Below are 11,732 nucleotides of genomic sequence, written 5' to 3'. Positions count from 1 at the left end.
GGAGGCTGGGCGGGGAGAGAAGTACAGCAATGAATGAATGGAAATCCAAAATCTCTGTAAATGTTCATTAAAATTATTTTAAAAAATAATAATAATAAAGACCAGTGAGGGGAAATAAAGTTAACATCTTACTTAAAAAAAAACAAAAACAAAAAGACAGCTTGATACAGTGACTGGGGTAATCGGGGCAGGTGTGTAGGAGACACTGAGATTAGCTAAGGACACTATGAGTCACAGTACACTAGAGGGCACATAACAACATCCTAAAGTATAATGTAGTGAATGATAGGATATTATCCACATGCATACAATGAAGGCCTATGTTAACAGGATTATCATTTTAAAATATACACCAATGCCTTAAAGTCAGAAAGGAGAAAACTGAAGATGTCAACCAACTTTTGCAGTCCAAAACTGACCCACCACACAATTAAGATGCATTAATAATTATTGGTTACCAGAAGGGTAGTCAGTCTTGGTGACAAAAATGAGGCTCGACAATAAATGATTCAATTTTGTACATTCAATGGTTTATACACTGCAAATAAAGAACTTAAAAATAAAAACAAACCACAAAGAGCTCTGGTGGCTAGTGGCAAGAAGCTGTGCTACAATCCTGAAGGCACAAGGTTCAAATCCACCAGCTTCTCTGCTAAAAGAGGGGGAAATCTCCTCCTGCACCAGTCAGATCCAACTTAATGGTACACAACAAGGTGGGGGGAACCACAAAAGGTGATTTTACACATAGACGTCACTTGACTGACTGCAGAGGTATGAGATTGACTGTGAAAGGAATTGTTGGAGAAGCTCAGTAGTCAAAACCAGGTCAGGTACTGACTGTGTAACAGACCATCTTGCACAGCTCATGTGCAAGATCAAATTGAAGCTCAAGAAAATGAAAATTAGTCTACAAAAACCAAAACAGGACTTTGAGTCTGTCTCACCTGAATTTAAAAATCATCTCCTAACTACATTAGAGGCACTGGACACTAATGATGGAAGACCAGACAAGTTCTGTGACAACATCAAAGATATCATCCATGAAGAGAGCAAAAGGTCATCACTAAGATGGAGAAAGAAAAAAAGAAAAAAAAGATGGAGAACACAATGGATGTCAGAAGGGCTAACGAAGTTAGGGTTTACTAAAACCCTGTAAATTAATAAAGACTTCTTCAAGATAAACTTTGCTCCAACTCTAAGAAAAACAAAACTTTTAACCACAACTTCATTGATTTTTTAATCAAATAGTGTTTAATTAAAGATAATAAATTCATTTACTATGTAATTGCTACTATTAGTTCCTTACCTAGTAGCAGGTTTTTAATATAAATGTATAAACCCTCTAATATCAACATCAAGAAGTTTTATCTTTTAAAAATCGATCAATTTATTCTTTCACATTACCTCAAATGAAGCACAGCTGAGAAGACTTAAATATTACTGGTTTAGAGATGAACCCAAGATACCATCAAGGCTATAGACTCAGAAGCATTTTTTTAGTTATTTGCTTCACCAGCCTAGTCCATGATATGCAATTTAAAATGGCCAAATGTATAAAGCACAAATATAAGAGCACTCCATCTCAGGTCATGATTGGGAACTAAGGTCGAAGAACAGCAAAAGTTCAGACATGAGCCGTTGTAAAAATCGTTCTTCAACAATGATACTCCACACAGACAGAAGGCAGATGAGTACTGAGTTATCTGAGCAGACAGATTCGGGCATAATCCTGACAGACTGCAGTCTGAGGAACTGTGCTCGAGGAGGTTTCCTGCTTGTCTTCAATTTCCTTTTCCAGACAAGAAAGTAAGACACGAGTCTCCATTAAAGTGACTAGCGGCCCCTCCGCTTCTTCATCTTCCCTCCAGCTACTTTGTTTCTGACACCAATAGCACCTTCTGTGTCGTCATTGTCCCCAGTATCTTCCCGTGAGCGTTTCTTCTTTTCTCCATGTTCTCGTAACTCCTGAAAGAAAACAGAAGGATGGGATCAAAATGAATTAATGTTACTGAAGGTGACTCGTTCCAGTCTTTTCCTCAAGAACACAGAGCAATTCTGTAATTGCCACTGGCAAAGGAATAAGGCCTAACTCCCAATGTACAAAAAATGTTAACCTTATTTGTAATAAAAGACATGAGAATGAAAATAAGCAAACATTTTCCATTGACAAATTAGCCAAAATTAAAAAGAAGGTTAATACTGAGTTTACCCAAGGTAAGAAGAAACTCACATACACTGTCACTGACAGCATAAATTACTACAACCCTTTGGGACAGGGAGGGTTTAATTGGCTATTTTTCCACAAATTCTTTTTTTTTTTTTCCAAATTCTAATTTTAACTGTGAACACTCCTTGGCCCAAAGAGCCCTGGCAAGAACTGTCAAGGATCTAGCTGCTAGCTGACATACTGGCAGTTCAAACTCTCCCAACAGCTACACAGGGCAAAGATCTGGTAATCTGAGTCCACAAAGATTCTTGCTGTTAGATGCTACAGAGTCAATTTTTTACTCACAGCCCTACAAGACAGTTCTACCCTGGCCGTGGACTTGCTATGAGCTGGAATGAGCTTGACAGCACCTAACAACAAATTCTTTGGCTCAAATATTCTACTTCGTGGAATTCGTCCGAGGACACAAGACAAGTATGCAGAACTATACTACTAGACTGCTCAACACTCAGTAAGATCAAGCCCACTGCTGTCAAGTAGATTCTGACTCTTAGTGACCCCACAGAACAGAGAATTAACTGCACCATAGTATTTCTAACATTGTAAATATTGCAGAAGCAGACTACAGAAGCAGAAGCAGATAGATGTGTCATCAGAGCAGCTGGTGGGCTCAAACCAACTTAGAAACTAACCACTGCACTGCCCTTCCCATATGCTCAACACTATATTTGGTTTAAGCCACAAGAAATTGAGGGGGAAATTATAAAATGTATACTGCTACAGTTTATTATAAGGATTATTATGATAATGTATCTGGCACATAGTCCATATTCTTTGCAGAAGTGGTAAGACAGCAATTAACTTGCATACCATTCGGGCAAATCTTTGTGCTTCAGTCACACGTTCTGTCAGCATCATAACCTCTTCATCTTGTGTTGGAAAGACAGGCAGTTTCTTCCCAATTAAGTGTTCTATGCGCTGGAAGAGTTCTACATCATACCTGATGAAGGCAAATGACCCACAGCTTGAGGTGATTGACAGCAGCTAACACCCGCCCACTCCCAAACTACGATGTGACACTGAATGAATCACAATTTTAAACCACCCTGGCCCTACCTTCCCATTACAAAAGTCACTCAACATATTCTTTGTTTGGTTGTTGTTGTGTTGTTGTGTGCCAAATCAGATCCGACTAGCACAGGAGGAGAGTGCTCCTCCGTCTTCCAGAGGAGCATCTGGTGGATTCGAACCATGCACCTTTGGGATTGCTGCTCAACATAGTCTTTACTCACAGAAAATCCTTGTCTGTATTAAATTTTTTTAAAAAATACCTAAATCATCATTCTAAAACTTCTCATGTTAAGGAAAGCTAACTGCTCTGACTATAGGTAATAACTTCAATATGCCAAATACTATTTTAAACCTTTCACTTATCTCCAATCATAAACAAAATTCTGCTAGGTATGTATCATTATTTCTATTTTTAAAATTATAAAAACAGGGATCAAAGAGGTTAAGGGAATAGCATGGTAAATTCTAGAATAGGTTCCATGTCAGTCTGGCTCCAAAGTTTTGCTCTTTTTTCTGCAACACTTTGCTCCTACAGTTGACTGACTTACTGTGTGACAAAGGTAATTGACTTTCCAGAGCGCCCAGCTCGAGCCGTTCTACCTACTCGATGGATGTAATCCTAAAACAGAAAGGACATGTATGTAGTCATGCAGAATAAACATTTAAAAAAACACCTATGTACTGCAAATCTTTGAAACAAATGGATTCACGCTAGAATGGGGTGGGGGTGAAGTGAACAATCCATTGAGTTGAATCTCTTTCTCTTATTCTTCCAAAACTGACCCTTTGTAAAGGCAAATTTCTAAAGTATAACTATGTGATTAGAACTAATTAATATGTATAGAGAAAAAAGAGCACTAAATCTAAAAGCAGACCTGGGGGATACTTCAGTTTAAGCATCTTCATGTTACATAGCTCTCTGAACCTTGGTATCTCACTAAAAACAAGGGCAGAAATGCATGCCAAAGTCACACTGCTATTATAAAAATCAATCAAAAGAATGATACCTTGTCTATAGAAGTTAAACACAAAGCCAAGAAGTATACCACTTGCTCTCAACTAAGACCAATCCAGAATCAATTCAACTGCAACTAAAAACAAGAAGGGGGCAACATCTGGCGATATTTCCTGTTGTCTAAACTGGGATGATGGTGGCGGTTGTTGTCAGGAACCATAAAGTCAAGTACAACTCATAGCATCCCTATCAACAACAGATCTGAGCCCTGTCCTATCCTGTAACATCCTCATCATCTCCGACACACTTTAGCCCATTACTGTAGTTCCTGTGTCAATTTCCCCTGGTTGAGGGTCTTCTTCTCTTTGGCTGACCCTCCACCTTTCCAAATATGACCTACCTTTCCAAGGAATAGCCTTTCCTAACATGATGGCCAAAGTATGAGTAACAAAAAAAAAAACGGGTGAGGGAGGGGGAAAGCGGCATATAGTGGCGAGAGGCCAGAGCTTGTACCAAACATTCTAGTACAGGACAGCTCCCACAACAAAAAATTATCCAGCCCAAAATATCAAGTGTCAGAGCTGACAAACAAGATTTACCAGATGATGCATCTGCCCCTTCTGACTATGAACATGTAATTCTTCTCAGCAACCTTCATTCACATTTAATGTTAGTTTAAATGAGAAATGGGTAAGATGATAAGAATATTTAAAAGCTAGCTCATTGTTTGACATTTAACTAATCAAAGGGGTAAAAACCCAACTCTGTTGCTGTCCCTAAGATGCCAGCAGCAGCACTCACCTTGGAATGGGTAGGAATGTCAAAGTTGACTACTACATCCACATGAGGAATATCTAAACCTCGGCTTGCAACGTCAGTTGCTAGAAGAATGGAACGAGCTTTTGCCTTGAATTTATTAAGGGATCCTAGTCGCTTGGTCTGCGATGATGAAAAAGAAAAAATTATCATGATTAAAAAAAAAGAAGAAATGAGAAGAATTCTAATCCTGAAATACTAAGGAATCTTGGAATCTAAAATCATGTCATTCAAAACAGACAAGTAATAGAAGAACAAAGAAGCAAAAATTGTTAATGGATTTTCTTCTCCCTACTAAGTCCAGATCGGGGGTACCCAGGTCAAAGCAGAAACAGCAAAAAAATATTTAACACTATTACTACAAAGTAGCAATGTAAAATAGATTGTTTATTAAAATACTAGAAAAATGAATGGGAAATAACGTATTAAATTCTTTAGACAAGTCAATAACTATTACTAGGGCTGAATAAAGCAACTTGGTAACTCCAAAGTACCTTTGGAATCTTTTCATTTCTTGCTATTCTGAAAGAAGGTAAGCACTCCTTTATCCAGAGCAATACTCACCACAAAATTAAAACAATTATGGAAACAGGAATTAATACTGTGTCTGTAATATGCAAATATACTGCTCTAAGGTTTCCCTTATGCCACCATCCAAAGAATCCTTACCTGGCTCTAATGAGGCCAAGAATTCCTTACCTGACTCATCTGTCCATGGAGAGGAATGGCAGTGAATCCAAGATTGCGGAGTAGCAAAGCTGTTCTCTGAGTATTGTTACAAGTGCTACAGAATATCATAAAGGAGTTTCCAGCCAATTCATTTAGAATATAAACCAGGTAAGTATCCTAAATTAGAAATCAAAACAACATATGTAACAATCTGAAAGACAGGAGATCTAGGTAAATGAACTAGTTAAAAGATAAAAACCTACAACTCCTCAGCATTAACTCTGCATTTCTTAAGCAGCTCTGTGAACCAGCACTCCACATATGGCCTGATGCCAAGCATAAGATGTGTACTCAGCCATCAGGAAATGCGTCCATCAAAGCACAAAACCAGGGTCGCCTCCCTAGTAGACAACTGTAGGCCATGCAATAAGCAAATGAGAAAAATGACCTCAAGGATGGGGATGAGGAAGAACGACATGGTTACCTCAGGACTTCACTACTGTGGTTCTGTATTTTGTGAATTCTCAGAATGTTTGGTTTAATCAGTCAGTGATATGCGTTAAGAACAACATGCACTCTAAAACAGACATGACTCCAGTCTGAACCACAGCTCACAGCTAACCAAGAGGTGACACATTTCAGATGCCTTCTTGAAAGAGAAGGAGAAAAGTAGGAATGATCAAAGTAAATACTTTACCTTGAATTTAGAGGGAATAAAAAGATAATATTGCTGCAATTTTTCAACCGTCTGGTATTTGGAGGAAACTGCACATTTCACAGGATTCTTCAGAGCTGCTCGCTGAAGTTTTTGCACCTGAAGAAAGAAAACCCAGAATGATACACTGATACCTAAATGCTTTCTAGTTTCATTGTTGTTAGTTGTTATTTTTTATCACTTTTTATGAAAGAAAAAACAAAAATCTTAACAATTTCACCTTCTTGGTCATGGTAGCAGAGAAGAGAAATGTTTTCCGATCTCGAGGAATCACTTTGAGGATCTTATCAACCTAAGTAACAAAAAGTAAAGAATAAGCATTTAAACTAGATACTTGGAGCTCCTCTAGATAGTAAATTCTTTTTGACAGTGAAAAAGGTAACAGTAAACTCTACCTATAAAATATGGACTGGATGTTCAAAAAGTCAATGCATATAACCTAAAATTTACTAAATATCATACAGATGCTATTTTTAAATATAAGACCAAAAAACCAAGTATTACACAACCAAATAATCGACAATGATAAATAGGTAACCACAGAAAAAGTATTTCAAGATACATCAAAGTGGTATAAATCAAATTAAATGGAAAAAGAAAATCTGATTTTTCTATTTTTCATCTATAAAGTATAGATATTTTGTAGGAATATATTGTACAGAAGGACTGATAACATGAAACACATCAAGAAAAAGCAGCAATATATCAGCTCTCTGTATCAGAAGTGTACAATGCACCAGATGTTGAAGCAGGACACTGTGACGCTCTGATGGTGTAGTCCAAGGGGAGTTGCACCACTAAGCCAAAGGGTGCACCTCCCTGGTGGTTCAAACCCATCAATGGCTCTAAGGTGAAAAGACAGGCCATCTACTCCCATGCAATTTACAGCCTTGGAAACTCACTGGAGGGTCAGTTCTGACTCTAAGGTTATGACTTTGACTTCTGAAGAATAAAAAGAGTGTAAGAGCGCACCTCTGTCTCAAAATCCATATTCAATATTCGGTCTGCTTCATCCATAACCAAGTATTTGAGAGCTCTTAAGTTGAAACCTTTTGTATTTTCCAAATGATCGATCAGCCGACCTGGTGTTGCTACCAAAAGAAATTTGGAAGAGCAGACAATGTTTATGAACAAAAGCAAAAGGAAATTACCTATGCCATTAAAAATTCTCAAGATGTAGCAGTTCTCAAAAGCTGTTCCTTCAGTCTTTCCATGTAGATAAGTTACTGCCCACACTGATTTTCCCATCACTGACATGTATTTCAACTTTGCAAGTTACTCACCTATCACAATATGTGGTTTTTTCGCCAAGGCCAGAGACTGAGACATTGAATCAATTCCACCTACAATCACAGCTACAAAAATAACGATATTAAAAAATCTTTAATATTTTTCTTCCTACTGAACATCTATTAAACTAATGCTTGATAGAGGTCTACTTAAAATTTGTTCTTCCCTCAGAATTAAAACCATGCTCAAAGTTAAAATCCTAATCAGCTCTTGAATTCCAAGAACCCATCCTTACAGCCTATTCTTGCATTCCTTAACATATACTTACCACTCTGTACTCCAATAGAGGACCCCAGAGCTTCAAATTGCTCTGAGATCTGAAAGGCCAATTCGCGAGTAGGGGTGAGTACCAGGGCAAACAAACGCTGGGGTGTGTCCAGCAGGGCATTCAGGATGGGCAAAGCAAAGGCTCCCGTTTTTCCAGAACCAGTTTCTGCCAGCCCAATGATATCACGACCTGAAAGAAAAAGAAAAACGCCTAACACCAAAGAAATTCTACTTATCTCTACAATGATACAGTGCTAAACATGAAGTAGACACTTGAATAAATACGTGATGAATTAGGTTTTAGAAAGCAAAGAACCTAAAGTTGCTTGACATGGTGGCAGTTAGCAATTTCCACAGCCAACAGGTGAGGTCTGCACAACTTTCAGGCTTGGTTTGGTTTTGGTGTTTGCGAGACTAGGAGTGGGGGATGGGAAGCAGAGATTTAATGATTTCCAGCAACCCTCAGTTTGTGGAACTGATGGAAATCTTCCAAATAATCTCCTTTCTGTATAATCTGCACTAAAGTATGATACATTCTGTCATACTTGCCTGACACAAGGCAAGAGTCACTGAAGATGGGCTATCTTCTCCTGTGCAATTTACTGCCTCTGAAAACCGCCAGCATGGTCATCTATAGGATGTTTCCAACTTGAAAGCACATTATCAGCATCTTAAGACAAAGTGATAGATGGATAGTGGTGTTGCTATGAAACTAGAAGCTATACCATCGGATTTTAAATACCAGCAATCACTCAGGGATCATACTTGGATCCACAATCTACACCCATCGTAGAGCTTCTGGACTAGGACAGATTAGGGGACAAGGTCTGGTGATCTATTCCCAAATATTGGTCAATGAAAACCTTATTTAAAAAAAAAAAAAAAAGAAAACCTTATTTAATACAATAAAGTTTCATTTGCTATAGCACTGATAAGATGAACCTCTCCATTAAAACACACTCAAAATACAGAATGGTCACAACAATGGATTTAAGCATACTGACAATTATAAGTGGCAAACAGGGCCAGACAACATTTGACTCTGTTTTCTGTGGGGTCACCATGAGATAGAGTTATCAGTCAACAGCAACTAATACTCACCAGCACAACCCTCCTCATCTATTGCCAAAATATCTACAACAGCCTACTAGCTGGTCTCCTGCTTGCAGTTTCTGTCTCTAAACCATCTTACATAGTTATGGAAATGATCTCTTCTAAGACTGCACCTCTAAAGACTTCATTCGCCTGTTAAACCTCCTAAAATGCTCTACTGCCTTTACCCAGCACTGGAGTCATCCACAATCTGACTTCAATTATTTTATTCAACCTTTTCACCACTCTGTTAGGTATTTGCACGTCTCCATACATTCAGGGAACTCTGGTGGCCTAAGGAGTTGTGCTGCCAACCTGAAGGCACGTGGTTAGAATCCATCAGCTGCTGCACAAAAGAAAGATGGACAACCTCCTCTCTTTACCGTGATTTACAGTCTTGAAAACCCACTAAAAGGTCAGTTACAAGTCAGTTTCAACTCAACAGCATATAACCACCACCATCACCACATGCTGCATCCTATTTCTATGGCTTTTTTCATACAGTTCCATAACACTACATCCTCCATCACATCTGAATGTCTAAATCCTATAAAGACTTCAAAGTTCGGCTCAAATGTCTTTCTAGTCTCTACAAACAAAAGATAAAATCTACTCTAATTAAAAGTAATCTTTCTTACTCCTCTCTAAACTATTCCAACTAGAAATAATCTTACCTACTCCTGTGACACTTCAAATTTAACCTTATGTCCTGTTCATTTTGTAATAAACATTTAATTATCAAATTAACAGACTATAAACTCTAGAAGAAGGCAGAATTCTAACCCCCAGTACCTTACACTTATGTCAAACACTCACTGACACTGTTTATGGAAGGAAAAAATGCAATTATACAGTCTTCTGATATTGTTTTCAGCAATGATAGCCTTGGTACCAGTCTCTTCTAAACCTTTCTGCTTTCTTCTTACCACATATTAGCTCTCCCTTTCCTCAGACAAAATGCTCTTAGTCCTTTTAATTATCTGATTATTCTTAACATGTCATACTCATTCTCCTCCGCTGGTCCAAGAAAACTGTGGCTCAAATCTAAGTAAAGGATTCTAAGTGTGTGATGTTGTTGCTGTTGTTGATTGCCATCGAGTCGAGTTGACCCTGACTCATAGCGACCCTATGAACAAAAGGCCTGAGCCTTAAAAAAAAAAAAAAAAAAAATAAAATAAAAAAAAGGCCTGAGCCTTTCTAGAAACTATCGTCATTTATCAAAGTTCATGTGATAGCCAACCAAAAGTACTACTCTCACTCTAGAGCAAGTCCAGGAGTTCTTACTTGGAACTTAGGGGAAAAGGGTTTGGAAGGAAGGGGTGTCTTAAAGTCACTGGTATTATATATAAAGACTGAATTTTTCTAGACAGAAAATTTTTTCTTGTCAAAAGCATAAAAGACTCCCAGAAAATCACTCTCCTTTTATACTACTGCAACAAAGAGTATATCTAACTTCTCTAGGGATTTTAACAAATTTTAAGTTTGCTACTACCTCTTCATTTTACTTGAAACCACAATCAACACCCATGGGTAGTAGTAGCAGTCCAAAAAAATCAAAAAGACACATTGCATTGGGAAAATCTGCTGTCAAGGGTCTCTCCAAAGTGCTAAAGAGCAAGGATATCATGTATTTTCATTTGCTTCCTATGCATATGAAATTTGGACAATGAATAAGAAAATTCAAAAGATATCAATAGCTTTGCATTGTAGCAGTGGAGAAGAGTATATTGGATATCCCAGACTGTCAAAAAAACCAAATCTATCTTTGACGAAGTGCAAGATCAATGCCTCTGAAATATGGTGGTGGAGAAGAGTACCGAGTGTCCCACGGGCTGCCAAGAGAACAAACAAATCTGTCTCGGAAGAAGTACAACCAGGATGCTCCTAAGAGGCAGGATGGTGAAACTTTATCTCACTCACTTTGGGCATGTTGTCAGGAAGGGCCAGTCCTTGGGAAAACATACCATACTGGAAAGGTAAAAGGTTAACGAAAGAAAGGGAGACTTTTATAAGATGGATTGACAAAGTGACTAGAACAACAGACTGCCACATGTTGGGAGATAATGTTGATGGGCAGCAGCGGGTAAGGTTTGTTCTCAGGATCTGTTGTTCTTGTTGTTATGTGCTGTTGAGTCACGTGCTACACACAGCGACCCTATGTACAAAAGTCCTAAACCTTACTCTATCCGGTGTCAATCTCACTGCCTCTGACACATCCATCCCGATTACCCCAGTCACCGAATCAATCCACTTCATAGAGGGACTTCCCCTCCTGCGCTGTCCCTCCACCCTCCCAAGCAGGATGTCCCTCTCCAAGGTCTGGTCTCTCCTTACAACATGTCCAAAGTATGTTAGACAGAGCCTCCAAATCCTTGCCTCCAAGGAACCTGCAAGGTTAACCCTTTTCAGGATTAATGTTTCTTTTCCTAGCAGTCCATGGTACCCTCAATACTCTTCTCCAGCACCACAGCTCAAAGGCATTACTTCTCCTATCTTCCTTGGTCATTGTCCAACTCTGATACATAACAAGTGATTGCAAAGACCATGGCCTGTATCAGACGCACCTTATTCTCCAGAGAGACACCATTGTTCTTCAGTACTTTGGAGAGGTCCCTAACAGCAGACTTTCCCATGGCAATGTGCCTTTTAATTTCCTGGCTGCTGGTGCCAAGAGTGTTGACTGTGGAGCC

General features: G+C 38.6%; 1 protein-coding gene across 2 annotated transcripts in view; it reads right to left on the bottom strand.

Annotated features, from left to right (window-relative positions):
* Positions 1 to 1,833: 1,833 nt before the first annotated feature.
* The window catches only part of DDX47 (DEAD (Asp-Glu-Ala-Asp) box polypeptide 47), a 14,216-nt gene continuing 4,317 nt past the window's right edge, over positions 1,834 to 11,732 (bottom strand). Inside the window, exons 3-12 of one of the 2 annotated variants that reach the window (XM_006888419.1) lie at positions 7,952 to 8,140; positions 7,677 to 7,748; positions 7,366 to 7,484; positions 6,614 to 6,685; positions 6,376 to 6,492; positions 5,709 to 5,855; positions 4,995 to 5,132; positions 3,787 to 3,857; positions 3,038 to 3,167; positions 1,834 to 1,965 (exon numbers count right to left, since the gene is read on the bottom strand). In XM_006888419.1, coding sequence (XP_006888481.1) covers positions 1,834 to 1,965; positions 3,038 to 3,167; positions 3,787 to 3,857; positions 4,995 to 5,132; positions 5,709 to 5,855; positions 6,376 to 6,492; positions 6,614 to 6,685; positions 7,366 to 7,484; positions 7,677 to 7,748; positions 7,952 to 8,140 — 1,187 coding nt within the window. The remainder of the gene's footprint in view (positions 1,966 to 3,037; positions 3,168 to 3,786; positions 3,858 to 4,994; positions 5,133 to 5,708; positions 5,856 to 6,375; positions 6,493 to 6,613; positions 6,686 to 7,365; positions 7,485 to 7,676; positions 7,749 to 7,951; positions 8,141 to 11,732) is intronic. The other variant, XM_006888420.1, reaches the window with a different exon arrangement.

This window comes from Elephantulus edwardii, unplaced genomic scaffold (assembly GCF_000299155.1).
Source record: "Elephantulus edwardii isolate Elephantulus edwardi_28Jun2011 unplaced genomic scaffold, EleEdw1.0 scaffold00067, whole genome shotgun sequence".
Classification (NCBI taxonomy): Eukaryota; Metazoa; Chordata; class Mammalia; order Macroscelidea; family Macroscelididae; genus Elephantulus; species Elephantulus edwardii.
Note: the sequence above shows the minus strand (reverse complement) of the source record. Positions and strands in the feature narration are given on the sequence as shown.